At 32.3% G+C, this 17,306-nt stretch overlaps 2 protein-coding genes and 1 long non-coding RNA gene across 3 annotated transcripts in view; 1 reads left to right on the top strand and 2 right to left on the bottom strand.

Moving 5' to 3' along the window:
- LOC148625466 (uncharacterized) overlaps positions 1–16,012 on the top strand; it is a 29,784-nt gene extending 13,772 nt beyond the window's left edge. Inside the window, exons 7-11 of the mRNA XM_088569030.1 lie at positions 345–451; positions 1,214–1,376; positions 9,318–9,427; positions 12,779–13,466; positions 14,655–16,012. Coding sequence (XP_088425156.1) covers positions 345–451; positions 1,214–1,376; positions 9,318–9,427; positions 12,779–13,466; positions 14,655–14,661 — 1,075 coding nt within the window. The 3' untranslated portion in view covers positions 14,662–16,012. The remainder of the gene's footprint in view (positions 1–344; positions 452–1,213; positions 1,377–9,317; positions 9,428–12,778; positions 13,467–14,654) is intronic.
- LOC148625467 (uncharacterized) lies at positions 2,454–8,963 on the bottom strand. The gene is made up of 4 exons (XM_088569039.1): positions 8,336–8,963; positions 6,813–6,982; positions 5,369–5,458; positions 2,454–4,524 (listed from the first exon to the last, which is right to left on the bottom strand). The coding sequence occupies exons 1-4, from the start codon at positions 8,397–8,399 to the stop codon at positions 4,273–4,275; spliced, it is 576 nt and encodes a 191-aa protein (XP_088425165.1). The 5' UTR covers positions 8,400–8,963; the 3' UTR covers positions 2,454–4,272.
- On the bottom strand, positions 14,009–16,550 carry LOC148625465 (uncharacterized). Its single transcript, XR_015919927.1, has 2 exons — positions 16,364–16,550; positions 14,009–14,200 (listed from the first exon to the last, which is right to left on the bottom strand). It is a non-coding gene; the product is annotated as an uncharacterized LOC148625465 (long non-coding RNA).
- Between the last annotated feature and the right edge of the window lie 756 nt (positions 16,551–17,306).

The raw sequence follows: 17,306 nt of genomic DNA, 5'->3' as shown, positions 1-17,306 counted from the left end.
AGTTGCTCAATTTTTTTTCTTTGTATGTATTATTTTGGTTATTTTATGTTTTTTTGTTGTGTTGTGTGTGTTTTCCGTGTCTGGTCTTTGTCCCTGGATTACATTCTTTTGATTTCTGTTAGAATCTTGGTTCCCTTTATTACTTTAAAGAAAAATAAAATTGATTCAGCTGCTGCCACAAAACAATTAATTATTTTTATGCATGTATGTAAAACATTTTCTCATTCAGCAATAAATCCCAGCCCACCCCTTAAGGAAAAAAAATGGTCTGCAAAATTTTCATCTGTTTACCAGCTACTGACATCCCTTGGTTGATATACATTGTTTTTCATATATCTTTTTAGATGTTCCAGAGGTCACCCACTACCCGAGTCCAGTACCACAGTTCTAATGAAAGGAATGTACAGTCATTTCGAACTTGAACAAGGACTGTTGGAGGAAAATGATACTGGTTTGAATATTTTTATAGATCCTTCTTTTCTGAGAGGACTGCATGAAATATAAGATCTGCATGAGCAAATTGACCATTGAATATTAAGACTTAATTGAACTTTCTGCTATCTATTTCAGGTCTTTAACATTAGTAATTATCTAGTTTTGTTAAACAAAATTTTTTACATGAAATTGTTGTAAAATGCTGAATACAGACGTTCCAGTGCTTTGTAAGAGGTGTGTCCCTTACCCTAGGTTTATCTCACTAAGTCAAGTTCTTCATCACTCAATTGATATTTTATGTCTTTATGATTAATAAACTGGAAGTGAAGAGCAGAAATTTTAACAAGTAAAATACATGTAATTAAAAATTAGTAAAAAGTGTCTGTTTTGGGAAATCTTATGTACATCTTGTAAATTATTTTTTTTATTATTTTTTTCAGCTGAAATTGGTTTTATTTTATTTTAGTATAATTACAGTATAGAAATAAACGTTCAATTAAAATAGCTTTTAAATGTAACTGCAAATTCCAAAATGTTGTTTTCAGGCATATTTAAAACTTTGTGAAAAAGGTAGATTGAAACAAAATTTGTAAATGTGTCTGAAGTTGAATATTGTTTAACTAATGACCTGCAGATCATATGTATAAAATCAGTGTTAAAGATAAACATTCAGTTTAAACAATTAAGAAAAAATTCTAAATTAGATGGGAAATGTTTTCAGTTTTATTTTACATCATATTATCTTTGACATTGACTGTGTTGAATATTTGTTTTCCAGATTTAATCCTTGAATATGAAGAAGGTGAACTGTACAATAATTTTAAGGATTTTTATGATGATATTGTCCCAGAGTTTAAAGCTGCTGGCCATGTAGTACAAGTGAAGATATGTTGTAACTATGAGCCTCATCTCCGGGGAAATGTTTACATACAGTATGATAGGTATGTAAATACTATCAGTGGTGGATCCAGGGTGTTTTGCTGGTTATGCTCCCCCATTTTGTTGGAACTTTTTTTTTTAAATTCCATGCAAAATTTGACAAAAATGGGCAAATTATAGCCTGGAACCCACCATTTGAAATTTCTGGATCCACCACTGATGAAGATTGTTAAGGAATTCAAAACATCTGTTTTTGCTTGGTAATTCAGATTTAGTGTTCCCAAAAATCGGGGAAGATTGGAATTTTTTTTAAGGTGAATAGAAATGTCTGCTGCCTTAATTGAATTAGGAAAGTCAGGAAGGAAATAAGAATTTTCTTTTTCTAGTGTATTCGTTGCAGTTTCTGTACTTTTTTAGCTCACCAGGGCCAAAGGTCCCAGTGGGCTTATGCCATCACTATGTGAAAACCCCTTGACCAATTTTAACCAGACATGGAAGAAAAAGATCCACTTTTGTTTCCATCTTATCAAATAAGATGGAAGCCAGAGGTCATCTATCCTTCTTATGGTTCTTATTATTTCAAATCCTCAAGAGGAGAGATTCAGACCTTTTAGAGTCTCTAGTTTTATTCTTCTTATGGAATTGGAAAGTAACCTTCCATTTCAATTTGCCTAAGTATAACTTGGTTTAAGACCCTCCAACACTGAACATGAAGTGTTAGTTTCATTTAATATTTTGGAATGTTCAAGATAAATAAAACTGTATTGTTTAGGGTCATTAAAATACTAGTCAAGAAATTGTCACTTGCCATCTTGGTGAGTAACCAAATGCAGTTTTTACATGGCTATAGTGAGTCTGCCAGTGGAGGCTACACAAACTGCATATGCAGATTGTTGCAGACGAAAATGTTAAGGGGAAGAAATAACTTGAACACAGTTTTATTCAAGTTTAATTCAATTTATTTCATAAAACATCTTGCTGACAAAAAATACCAGAGTAAATAAATCAACACAGAAACACAATAAATGACAGTATTGTAAAAAAAGCTTCTGAAGAAGGCTTTTACTACACTAATAGGGTATATAAGTCTTGTTATCTCTTTATTTCTGATCAGAAATTTCTACTGTTGAAAGTATTCAAATAGTAACTACTTTCCAGTGCAAAAATATGATGCATAATTATCAGAATTTTCCATTTTGTGATATTACCGAACTTATTACAGTGAGAAGTAGCGAAGCCTTGTATTGTTATCATAATCTTATTACAGTGTGAAGTAGCGAAGCCTTGTATTGTTATCATAATCTTATTACAGTGTGAAGTAGCGAAGCCTTGTCATGTTATCATAATTTTTAGTGGTTTTCATTACTTCAAGTTCATTTTGTCAAATCTGTATTTTTCTAGATAAAAAGCATAAGTTAAAATATTTGTAACTTTTAACATAGATTTTTAAAAAATTATGCATAAATAACAGCACATTATGGCTGGTTTATTTTTCAGTTTTCAGATATAGTAATAACTTTGTTCATGAGCAATCATGGTCTAGCCTCAGCTTTGTTTGGCATTGTTTTATTTCAGTGTGTTTATAGATTTCATCTAGGCATTACTAAGAAAATGTTTTGCCAGGCACAGCTTAATATAACCACAGATGTTAAACCCAGAAAAAGACTAAGTAACTTCTAATTTGGATTATGATGAAATGTTTTACAAGATTCTGACCAGAAAGTATATTTTTAGAAATGCAGTTAGATATAAGAAATGACCTATCTATACAAAGTTGAAGAAAATGTTTATTTCTGTTGCCATTTTTCCCAGAAATCTTAATGGTAAGGGCTATAACCCTTTATATCAATCAAAACCTTCCTTTTTAAGCTATAATCCCGAAATCAATACCTATCTTCCTTTTGTGGTTTGGGACCTTTTAAAATTTTCATCAGTAACATTATTTATTTTTCAAGTTATCCTAGGAGAACCAAATGTCTACAGAAAAAGACACCAACAATACATATAATGACAGTGCCATACCATTACTGTAAAAGTCTTGATTTTTGGGTTGGACAGATAAACCATTTTAAAATAATTTTTTTCTGGAAATTTTGTATAGAAATTAATCCATTTACAATTTTAAAAATGAAAGTGATGAGAATACATATAAATATGAGAGTGATTACAATTATGATTTTGAAAATGATGAAATTTACAATGGAGTCTATGAAACGAAACAAAAGTTGATTGATAAAATTCAGTGTGCTAAATCAGCCTTGACAAGAGTTTATAGATCCCTTTTATTCAAGAGATTCTTGATTAAACAGATCAATGAGTGGTTTAATATGTTGAATGATAATTGTCAATTAAATTGAAAATTAAATTTCTGAAATTATTTCATTCTTGAGAACCATCATTATGCATGTATACTTAAACAAGGATAGTCAGTATTGGTCTTTCCATGTTTGGCACATAGAACAACCATGACTACTTAACTATAAAAAGAGCAGATTTAAAAAGAATCATGCTACCAAATACGGCCTCAAAGTTTTACTTGCAAAGAATACAGAAACAAATATGCATGACATTGTATTGAATGAGTTGTTAATCCCACACAAAGAAATACCAATACTATATATAAATTATGTCTAGATTCAGTAAGGTTCCAATTTTGATGCACAAGATACAAGTCAAATAAATATAATATCAATTTTACAGTCAGTATGTTGCCAAGGACACAAAAGGAAGTTATTTTATACTCCCATTACATTGGGCAAGTCTCAGAAAGTGAGTTCAGATTTTACTTGCTCTATGGGCAAGTGGTCTAAAAAAGATAGTTCAAACACTATAGCTAGTTTGACATAAATAGCCACTGGTAGGCCACACATGTCTGTCTATATATTATCATCTAATTTACAGATATTCATAGTGCCACAATATAAAACAACAATACTAAAGTGTGAGCTGTCAAAATTCCTAGCTCATGTCGTTAAACTGTTTCCACATTTGTTTGAGATGCTTTAAACCTTTGAAAGCCATTATGATGCATGTTATGAAAATAGGTTTCATAAGGAGTGATGTTATTTGCATTGGAAGCAGTACATCTGGGTAGTCGGGACATTTTTTCTCATCTCCTTTAGCACATACCACAAGTGTGTAGATTTCAAATCCAAGACTTAGGCCCATCAAGAAACACATCATCGTGAGTATTTTACTGAATGAATTCATCTATAAAAAAGAACAGAAAGATGTCATACATTGTAATCAGGTATTTATTCTCTTTTTAAACAATAAAAAGCTTGTATTATGGAAATCAGGAAATCTATGGTTATAACAAAATGCCATTTTGTAGTGCAACTGCACTACATAGGTTAAATGTGGAAGCAAGTGTTCAGTCAGACAAGTGTTGATGAAACAATTTTTAACACGCTAGGTTGTGTAAAGAATACTCTCACTCAACACTATCTGACAAACCACAAAATGGGAGACAAAGTACAAATCATCATGCAAAGGCAATGTACCAAATATCAAAGCATTTCCTCTAATAAAAGCTGAGAAATCAGTTACAAAATTTCCATAATGCATCACCTTAAAAAAATTACTTAGTTGTGTGGTAAACAGAAAGTAGATAAGCCAGGAACCAAGAAATGGGGAACACAGTACAAGTCATCATGCAAAGGCAATGTACCAAATATATAAGCATTTCCCCCAATAGAAGCTAAAAAATCTTAACAGAAAACTTTAATGGACAGACAGACAGACTGACTGACAGGGAAGGTGATTGCAATTTATCGGTACTGTAAACTGTAAACTTTCATGGCAGTTTTATTTCGCAGTAATACGTGTAACACTTTCAGGAATATTTCCTAAAAAACTCAATAGAATTCAATCTGAGAGGGGATTGTGAAAGCGAAAGCAGATTGATTGCATAACCTCAAATGATGGTGACTTCATGGTTTACAGTAGCCCCAATTCTCATGATTTCGGGTATAACTATGAAATTAAGAGTTACGCCTTAAATTTTAGAAAAGTAAGGAAAGAAGACCAACAATTAATAAAAAAAAATACATACATAGTAATCTTGCTTTGATATGTTTTCTGTTCTCATCTCTTTTGGGTCCGTTGAACAGCCAAGTAATCCTAAAACAGCTGCAGCTAACATCTAAAATAACAATTTGAAGAGCTGTTATATTTCAAACTAAGTTCCATGTATCATTACAGAAGTGTATCTTATATTATTATAGGTGTATAAAAATATGCAAACCTTTCCTGCTACAAACTGAGTCACTGTTATTAAAAGGGTTACAAGTTACCTTAATTGATACTTATGATAGCAAACAGATAAGTTGGATTGGTGATTGTTTGTTTGTTTGTTGGGGTTTAACGTCCGAGCAGCAATATTTCAGCTATATTCAGACGAACATGAAATTGATGATAAAATGAACATGAAATGATGATGAAATGAAAAAGGGATGGGACAATGGGGTCGACAAATTTTGATTGCCAGTGGAAATAGGGAGAGGTGGGTAGGGTCGGACAATTTAGCCTCCTGTGGCGGAGCCCTATGGTTCCTACTCCGGGAGAATACCACAGTAGGGTTCTTTAACGTGCGAGGAATGTGGCAACTTTCCCAACACGGTGCACCACTATGGTTTGCGGTCAGGTTTTCATATTATAGCCTGACAACCCCAGCATGTAACACGCCAGGGGTACCCCATTCCACCACCTGGGGAACACATCCCAGTTGCTCTGTGGACAGAGCCCCCTAACCCCTGGCTAGGGTTCTGAGCACTATTTAGTCGCCTTTTACGACAAGCTTAGCCCTGCTGCATGCCTATTCTTTTAACACCCGGACCTGCACGGGGCTGGATGGGTGAAAAATTCATATCAAAACTATGTCAACTTTGTACGTAATAGGTGCTCTCCACACATCTTGTAATATCAATTCCTCTTAAACAACTTTACAGATATTATGGAAATTTTATACGTATGTAGATGTGTATAAAGGAAAATAACTATTGTCTGATACATGCATATGATCCCTTACTTTTCTATGACTTTTCATCGAAATCTTTAAGGGGTTTAGGAGGAGTTACACTAAATATTATTAATAATATTAGAGCTACATTGTATGCAGTTTTGAAATATGAATGAAAACAATCTGATAAGAAATGTTCATGATAACCTTACAGAACATTCCTACAAGGGGTGATAATCTAATTTAAGGGTTTTAGTACATCTTCGTATTTCATATGTGCAACTCTCAACTTGCATGACTATTTTTTATTATGCGTACAGATGTGTATGAAGAAAGATAACTTGTAATTGTGAGATGCCTGCTAAGGGAAATAATGCTACATAAAAACTGTTACATGTTTTAAGTCCAAATGAAGCAGGGATATTTATTTATTGATTTTCTTAAATAGATGCAAAAAGTGGCAAACATTAATTTTTTTTTGTAAGTACATGTAACTTCTTTTAAATCTAAGTATAAAAGTAAAAGACAATATACATACTATAACACCTGACCATACTGGAGAACATGCTGTTAACGGAAATCCTCCCGCTCTTCCAAGTGATATCAATACAGTTCCACATGCAATACTTATAATGGAAGATGTAAGAAGAACCAATAAGATATATCTAAGTCTTCCATAAATTTCTTGCTTTGCTTTTCCAAGCTGATCTTTAATATAAATTATTAAAGCACATTAACAAAACATCACTTTCATAAACATGATATTTATTTAAAAAGACATCATTATTTTAATTTCAAAATTCTTAGAAGTACATCTGATTATCTTTGTGGATGATTATTTTGTGTATCAAATAAATTATTCATATTCTTTCTAATAAACTTTACTTAAGGGTACAGAACAGGGGGGTACACACACCAGGGGCTGTGATCTTTTGTTGAGTTCATGCTTACATAATTTTTTTTTCAGCAGCAGTCAGAATTAAATTTTAAAATCTATATTGGTCAGGCATTGTGAAATTATTGAATCATCATACTTTTTAAAAAGTAAATAAAATTTGAATTTTTTTTCAAAAATTCCCAGGCCCCCTCAAATATTTGTTGTCTTCTAACATTTTAGAGCAGACTTGTCTTGCGAAATATTTTGATGTACCAAGATTTGCTAGGAGTAGTATTATTTTTTTTCGTAAAATACAAGTCAAGCAGATTAAATAATTTGTAGCAGTTGTTTACCCTGAAATTTTGTAGTAATAAGGTTTAATTAACATCAAATTCAGGAATGGTTTGTGACTGCCTTGGTTAAACTGGTAATCAGGTATGATACCACTGTTTTTATTCCCACTGTGAAGTAGTTTTTTGAAAATGTTATATCTAATCTGAGGGAATATCACAGATCTATGTCAGAATTTAAGCTTGAATGACTCGTTGGTAATGTTTTAAGCTTGAATTGGAATTTTTTTCTCACAGAAATCACTTAAGGGGGTTATATTTTAGAGGGAGACAGATAAAAATCATGCATGTTGCCTGGGTCATGCCTTCTTTTTTGTCAATTTTTCTTCACACTTAGTTGAAATGACAGTAACTGTCAAATGTATTGTTGGAGGTCAATGAATACATGAAGAGCTCACGACAGTGATATCTTTTGTCTTGATTTATCTCTTAAATAAGGCTGTTTCCTCAATGAAATTGTCCCAATTTGTCAACAAAAAAAAATTCTCAAGAATAATTCCAAACAAGATACACTATTTCCCATATTGGTTGTTGAAGGGTAGGAAATGAAGTTTTTGTTAAAAATTATACTGATTAATTATACTGATATTGATCATGAGTTGTCTTTTCATGGCATTCTATAAGGATGAGGTAGTTTTGAAAAAGGGCTAACAATATCACTGCCTGAAATCAAAAATATTTGAGAAGATCCAGAAATCGAATCGAGGAGGTCCTAAAATAATTGAGGACCTCTTTAAATAATAAAGATTTTGGGTTTTATTCTGAGCCTCATAACATTTGATTTTTAGTGCTTAAGAACTTTTTTTCACAAAAAAAATATAAAACTGTACTTACCCTCTTGCTCTGGTGTAAGGGATTTGGCTTGACAGTTTGAAAGTGAATTTCGTGCACAGCCCATTGCTGAAGCTTATAGTTGTATTCTTGAACTTAGCTGCGAAATCGTAGCTCTTGTTTTTTTTTTTTTTATTTTGCGATCTAACGTTAAGAAAATACAAAAAAATAGTTAGAGCTACATTTCGCACCTATCTTAAATTATGAGAATGAAAATACTGACGTCAGATTGATCAGAATCAATATATATATACGTATATACAGCTGACCTCTGACCTATAACCACTTTATAATAGATCAATCTCCTAGCTCTGCTGTCCAGGATATGAAATATTCCACTACTGGCACTATATAGGCATGAGCATTACACATAGAATCAGCGTAGCTCAGTACCATTTTTACTTATTTGCATAAAGAGGCATGGCTAAACTGTGGTAAAATGTTTCTGTACTTCTGCGCAGAAGATTGATCATTAAGGTGAAATACTGTAACGATACATTCATGTATCTATAGTTTATTAAGGTGAAATACTGTAACGATAAATATCTATTTATAATATGATAGAGGCATTTTGATGATTGAGGTGAAATACTGTAACGTAAACAATCTTACAGCTTTATATAATATGTACAATGTAACATATTTTGAAATTCGTAAACGTATATGGATGTATTGCAAAGTCTATAAACTTTTTAAAAGTTTCTTTCAGTTTGATTAGAAGTATGCCAAGCAGTCATTGTTCTTCTGCATTTTGAAAGAAAGAATAGTTTTGTACCAGGTTCAATTCGGTCCAGTGGTGGGGGTATCATGGATTGGAACCACCCTTTTTGTTGGAAAATTTTATAGGGTTTGTTTATAATGTGGGTATAAATGAGTAGATGATATCTTAGAACATCTCACCCACATGCACCTTTTTGTAATTTTTTTATCCACTCCTGTTGTTAGAATGTTATAATTATTTCATACCTTGAGTTATTGTTTTTAGGGAAGAGGATGCTCATACAGCTATGGTTAAAATGAATGGTCGATTCTATGGTGGTAAACAAATAAGTTGTGAACCTGTTAACATCAAATCATGGAAGTCAGCAATATGTGGTGAGATAAACAATACTAAAGTTCTTTAATACATGTATCAACACCATAACAAGCCTTGGCAAGTTTATTATGGTGTTGAAATTAAATAAAGAGAGTTAATATTTTGTGATATTCCATAAATTTAATTAGTTATAAAACCTTATCTCTAAGATTCCTTTTGAATATTTGGCTGCTTGACATTCGATTTCTGTTATGGCAGAAATTGTAGCAATTGTCCTGCTGTATTGTTAAAAGGGAACTCTGGTTGAAGCCTTGTGAACATTGCTTTCAACCAAACTGATTTTTATTGACAATAGGACTCAAAAACACAACGACAAACAATAACAGCAAATTTTTAATATCACTTGTTTGTATCACGTCATACAGTTATGTAGTCGTCCACAAAGTAGACATATAAACAAATCATAAAGAATTTAAATTTTGTTATACCCAGTAATCAAAGTTTGTGGGGGGGAACTGTTTGTCCACATTTCTCGTTAGTGCAACTACCCCCTAAACCACTCCTGGATTTTGGTGAAATTTTTATAGGAAGGTTGGGCATCATACGTAGATGTGCGTGAAGGAATGTAATTACTGTCAAAGGACTCCAAAGGGAGATAACCCAATTTAAGGGTTATTATATGTTAAAGCCTCATAAATGCAACTCTTCATAAACATAAGAGATTTTGACAAAATTTTAAAGGAAGGTTGGGCATCATGTGCAGTTGTGCTTAAAGGAATATGATTACTAATGGAGGACTCAAAAGGGAGATAATTGAATTTGAGGGTTATACATTTGTCATTTAAATCCATTGAAAGCAAGGATATTCTATTTCTGAGCTTGCTCAGAGTATTTCTGGTTATTCTAGATGGAAGATACAGACAGAATAAATCATTTATAAACTTAAATGCTTTATGTATGGTAATTGATGTTTGTAGGTACTGATTATTTTTGGTTGTTCCTGATGTTTAATTTCAGAGTTACTACCTATTGGGGGGATATCGTGTGCTTAAGAGCATCTGCTTATTGAATTATTCTTATTATATACTGGTTCATGTATTATGTACACTTACAAGAGTGTTAACTTTGCAAGCTTCTTATATATCTTACCAACAGATTTCTCACCCTTATTTATAAAAAGGTATTGTATATCTATAGGTATAAGTTTCATATGCCTGATGTATTATAATTTCATTCTCTATGATTTGGTTGTTTTATCTACTTCTTGGACAGCTAGATATTTGTGATTTCACATCATGTGATATGAACTAGTGATATGAAAACTTGTGTTTGGCTATTGTGTGATTGTCTTTTTTAGCTCACCTACCCAAAGGCCATGTGAGTTATTGCCATCACTTGGTGTCTATTGTCCTCCATCATCGTTCACAATTTTTCAAAACTTTTCTCCTCTGACGCTACTTCACTAATTTTATTTTTGGTATGAATGTTCCTTGGGGTTTCCTGTATAGAAATGGTATGGGAATTTTTGATCTGCTGTTACTGAAAAAAGAACAGAGGGGTCAGATGGAAGTTTTTCGCATATACATGTATCTCCTAAACTGTTAGGTTTAGCCAAATTTCTACACAATAAAAGTGTTCAACATGATGAGATCTCTTTGTGGTCAAATTTTCATTTTAATCTGTTTAGCCATGTTGGAGTTATTGCCCCTTTTCAATGTTTGTTTCCTATTTTTATTGTTATTTCTTTCAAAAATATTCTCCTCTGAAATTACCTGACCAATTACAACCAAACTTAGTATAAAAATTCCTTATGGTTTTTTGCATAGATGTAGAGATTTTTGATTTGTTGAAAAAAACATGGCAACAGTTACTGAAAATAGAACAAAGGGGTCAGAATTTTTCTCATGCTTCTCCTAAACTGCCAGGTTCAGCCAAATTCTTTTAATTGCTGAAATGATCCTTATTATAAGGCTTACAATAGTCTACAAGGGATCAATGTTGTTACATGACCTTGAAAGGCAAAAAATGGTGTTTTCAGTTTTAAGCCAGTATCTTGGAAGCTATAATACATAGAAAGAAACTTTCAAATTATGAAATGATCCTTCTAATAAGTCCTATCAAAGTCTTTATTGAGTTAAAACTCTTTGTTAGAGTTAGAATTGCCTTGGAAAGGCAAAGTATTCAACTAGGTGAGCGATTCAGGCTCCTGAGAGCCTCTTGTTTATAAAATCTGATCAGTTGAAAGCGACATTGTGATATTTTGAACATTGTTCTCCCATTACAATTGATGGATGATCACTAGAATTTCCAGTATGACAGATGCTGAATGTCAAATGGCTAAAATACTCCAAAAGAATCATAGAGAAAAAGGTTTTATAACTCATGAATATTCACTCATATAAAACCTATAGTTATATAACTCACCTTAGTGATGATGGAATTTCCAGTTTATCAGATTAAAACATTACAGTTTAAAATCAGTGGAATTTTACATATTAAGAGGGAGTCCTTGCAGTGGGTGGCACATGACAAATTTTGTCTTAAAAAAATGTAATTTTATTCTATAAACATGTCAATTTTCATGGTGTACTATTTTTCACTTTTTTCACGGTGGATAGAAAATTGCGAAAAACAGTATGTGAAATTGGATTTTTTTAACATCATACTAATCATTTTTGAAACCGCGAAAATTGATACCCGCGAATATGTTCATTTGACAGAATTTAAATAAGAAACTGCGAATATTAGTACGTTTACAGTATCACAAATGCATCCTTTCTCAAATTTGAAAGTTGGTTTTTGATTAACTTCAACGATTAAAGAGAAATAATATACATAGTTAGCATTGAAATTCATTGAAAATCAGGCAATGATATTTATTAATTTGAGCAAAATTTGGTTGCATTGTCAGTGAAACAAACCATACTATTTGACATACATCTTATATTATACATTACATTGGAACAAAAAAATCTGTGGGATAAAATTAACCCTGTGCCACCTATATCATAGGATCAGCCTGATTTTTATATGGACAGCCTCTTGATAAAACAACTCACTTACCTGTTTAAGTAAATTCATAATTTACAGTTTTAAGATTAAATTTAGATTAAAATATGTTTTGAAATTCACGTACAAGAATGAAACTTTGTACATTATATTGAGTGATATAGTGAACTTCAGGGAACACAGATGGTCTTCCCTTGATTGAATGACTTTTATCTGATGAACAGCCTTTGGTATTTAATTGAGCAAATCAGTTCATCAGGTAACTAAAGAAGACTTATCCTATATCCAGAAGTTCTAACTATTTTACGTGCTGCAAAACAACAAGCATATTTGTATGGTGTAAGCTTTGTATACCTTTCCAATTTCCACCTTAAAAATAATAAGATTTAATTTGTTTGTAGGTCTGTTTGGTAGAGGAAGATGTCCCAAAGGAAGAAATTGTAATTTTTTACATGTTTTCAAAAACCCAAGGAATGAGTTCTGGGAGTATGATAAACCATTCAGACAATTTCCAAACAGGTTAAGTGAAAGACAAAGTGAAAGGTCAAAGAGATATTCTAGATCACCTTATAGTCGAAGGTCACAACACAGACATTCAGACTCCAAATATAGGTCAAGTAACACTTACAGTTCCAGAAGTAGCTATAGATCTAGGTCACATAGATACTCTAGATCTAGGTCAAGATCAAGTTCAAGGTCAAGAAGCAGAAGTAGATCTAAGTCAAGAGTGGGTTCACATGTTAGACATTATCATTCAAAAAGAAAACAGTCTAGGTCAAGATCAAGGTCACCTGCATATGCTAAATCAAAACAGAGATATTCAGAAAGGAAACAATATGAGAGATCAAGATCAAAGGAAACTAGATATACAAGGTCATTGTCTAGAGGTCGCTCTAGAAGTCTGTCTACCTCAAAGGAAGATAGTGACAGCCATTCTGTTTCAAAGTCTCCAAGGAGAAATAAAAACAAGAAGAAAAAACACAAGCATAAGAAACATAAGCATTCTAAATCGGAGAAAAGTTTGACTGAAACCAAAACTAATGGACAAGGAAAAGGTTCACATTTTGACATAGTGATCATTGATCAATAGTTAGTTATTATGCTTACTTATATCATTGCTTCTTGAAACTTTTGCCATTTGCCAATTTAAAACCTTCCAAGTTGTGAGGTAAGAATACCTGATAGTAAAAAAAATAGAGACACAGGTAAAATTGTCTTTTTGAAATCATTTATTTGATAAAAGGAATACACCTTAGGTTCAATTTTTAATTGTATTATCATTATACCCCCTGCAATCACCCTCTCTGTCTGTCCTTCCACATTTCTTGTAAGCACAACTCCTCCTATTTAATAGCTTAAGGAATTTTGATGAAACTTTACTAAATAGGAGGGCTGGGCATCATACATAGCTGTACATAAAAGAATATAGACTCCAAAAATGATAAGTCCAACTGAGATTTCTTTATATAAATCCACTCAATCTAGGGGTATTTGCTTTATGAGCTTGCTATCAGTATTTCTAGTTAACAGTTGTTATTAATCATAAAAAATGAGTTTAGGTAGAAAAAAAGTTGACATAGAAAGGTTGAGAAATTTGATGCTGATAAAAATCATAAGCTTTCTAACAAGAATTTTCTGAAATCAGTGTTTTATTAACTTTTTCAATAACTGTGCCGTGATAAGCTAGTCTTATTCAGACCGACGAACAATTGGTATGTCATTACATGCACAGAATTGGCATCCAGTATCAGGATTGGTTTTAAAACCATACTGACAATACATTCTGCATAGCACAGGTTGGCAACCTTCTGGCTGTGGTGTCTCTGGAATATAAAAAATAGAGTGTTTTTGTTTAACAAATGTGGCTTAAAAACTACAAAACGTTGTGCTTCACTACTGCTAATCAGGGCCATTGGCAAAAGTAGACCAATATAATTACTCCTATTGGACATATAAAAAAAATTAAAAATCCAAGATGGCTACAACCTAACAATTTTAAGAATAGCAAACAAACAAATTGTAAAGTCATTTTGAAATGTGCAGTGTAATAGATCTGATTTACTATTAAGAGACTGTCCATGTAGAAACCAGACAGATCCTATGATATTTTTATCCCATCAATTTTTTGTTCCAATTTAATATTAAACTCAATATGATGACAGAAGGAACAGTGATAGTGAATGACTTTCCCTAACAAATCCACTTAATTAAGAACAAATAGCTATCTCCCCTTATTTTTAATTTTGTAGTGCTTTCTATGTAATTTTATCATTTCAGTGAATAACAAAACAACAACATCCATTTTCTAGACAACATGAGTTAATGACCTCAAATGGATAAAATGTTTTTGAAAACAAAATTTGGCATATACCACCAGCTGCCTGTGACTCTTCCGTGGACCAAGGATCTTTATAGTAGACTATCAAAATACTTGTATGGATACCCTCTTAAAACTTTAGACCAATTTAAGTCTTACTTGTGATATGTGTCAATGATAAGACAGGTATGCCAGTTACGTAACATTTATAGATTTGCTGTTAGCAATAAGTTAATAATAGAATTTGCAATATACACTGTAGAACTAATTTATATAGTTGACTTATTAAAACCGTTTTTTTTCAAAAAGAACACAATCTGGGGGAATGAGTTCCTGTTTAATCAGGAGATAACGAAAAACACAACAAAGAACACGAATAAACCAATCTGATTAAAATCTGTTGTTATTTTATACCCTTTCTGTGCCTTATAGCGTAAGGCGCCGACTGTTTTTATACTGAAAGGGGGTGGGATTATTTTGAAACAAATAAAATTATTCCAAATTTAATCAAATGTTTTTTTACTCAGCCGTGGACAGAATAAAAATATATGATTCAATATTTAACTGAATATAAACACCCCCCTTTTCTCACACACGTCGGAACGGGTTGGTGTCTTTTACTTTCAAAATACATTTGATGATATAGTGTTGCAAACGGTTTAAAGAGGCTATCTCGTTTGTTTTTAAGTTGTTCCATACTTCACAGTCATGTAGAGTGGAAGGAAGGACAACAGATTTGTATAAGTCAATAGACACTTTTGGTTTGTCATTTCCGACATTATACCACCAATTCAAAAAGAAGCAATTTCTTCCTTTTCGACACGAGTTATTTGTTCTTTCACTCGAATTCAGTTTTTGATTTAAGTTCGATTCCTAGATGAGTATATCCGCGAGCTTGAAGAATACATTCACGGCCTATAGTCCAGTCGAAGGGACAAATCACTTAACAAAAGGTCATAATTAAGACACACACAAAATTAAGTTAACGTATAAAAATGACACGAGTTTATATTTTAGAATCCTGGGATTTCTGCTGTATCACTTAGAACTAAAAAGTAATGCTTTTTTTGTTCAAAGATATTACTCCATTGTGACTAAAGACAGTCCCCACTATTCACTGCGCCTACAGGCCCCCAGTGGATCTAGTACGGGTTGGCTTGTCAGAATAATCAAATCTTAAAACTTGACAACAAATATCAAATGAACATTTATGTCGTGTACCTTTTGTGTCATATATACATGTATATATACCGTTTGTATTATAAAATTGGACCCATAAGATTAATGTGTGATTTAATAAACATTTAATGCTGCAAAATGTCTTATTTGTAAAGAACCCGAATTTTGGTCAGATGTCTGTATTGATAGATGCACCGACCAGTTTTACCCTTATGGGGGAAGGGGACTGACATTTGATGTCGGATAAGATTTTTTTTTCGCGCAAGCCCTATTTTTTTACTAATATTTCAGCAGTAACCGATTTTTTTAATATGCCTTCCTAAGTTACGGCAATATTTTTAATTAATTTTTTTCAATGGTTGAGTTTTTTTTTCTCGCCACAATAAACTTAAATTCCCCCGTCGCTAATAAAATGGTCAGTGCCTTAAGAGCACCTTGCTCAAAATATTTTTTACTAATGACGATTTTTAAAAGAAAATAATTGTCCTACCTCCACTGCTTACACCCAGGAACACGACAAGGATTAGTATACAGCAATATCTCATCATGTAAAAGTAGCTTCTGAATGACAGCTGTGTGAATTCACATACGTTTGGCCCGATAAGTGAATCATGTAGGATGCCCATATGCATGATTTATAACAATCTTATTAATAGGGATTCCATACAAGAACCAGGTAGTGGGTGACACACGACATATTTTGTTTTCACTGAATAATTTTCACCCATTTCATATCACGAATGTATCCTCATATTTGGATGTTGGTTTTTGATGAACTGCAACGGTTTAAGAGATATAAATTACATAGAAAGCACCGAAATTCATTGAAAAAAGGGGGATAACTCTTTAATTTTAGCAAAATTTTGTTGCTTTGTTAGGGATCTTTAAAATAATTTTCTGAGACATTCATTGGCGATTTAATTACAACAAACTTCATACTATTTGGCAAACATGATATACTACCGTGAACAGGCTCACATTTGGGGGTATTGAAACGTGGATATCGGGGATACAAAATCGAGGCGGTACGGACACAGGAAAGTAGACTTTTATGTCTTTGTTTAAAAAATAAGATAGTTATTTGAACAAGTAAATTTTTCACGGAACTCCATGATTTTCAACCGTAAGTTACATTGTGTTCCTCGTGGTGAAAGCTACGGGGCGCCGAATTGGACTTAATCTTTTTGTAATCAAAATCAATTTTGTGTACACAAAATTGAATTCCGTCATTACAAAATCATTTTTATTGTACAAAACTATGTTATAAAGACTTGTTTTATGATCACTTCAATTTTGTAATGACAAAATTACTTTTTGTCATGACAAAATTCAATTATATAGACAAAATTCATTTTTGTCATGACAAAATTCAATTTTGTCAAATTGGTATGCAAATATTATCTTATTTGCATAGAAAATTTGCATTTGTTACC

This window comes from Perna viridis, chromosome 2 (assembly GCF_037379345.1).
Source record: "Perna viridis isolate PV_CMFRI_1.1 ecotype Kerala chromosome 2, ASM3737934v1, whole genome shotgun sequence".
Lineage (NCBI taxonomy): Eukaryota > Metazoa > Mollusca > Bivalvia > Mytilida > Mytilidae > Perna > Perna viridis.
The sequence above is the reverse complement of the archived record's forward strand: the minus strand, read 5'-3'. Positions and strand labels throughout refer to the sequence as shown.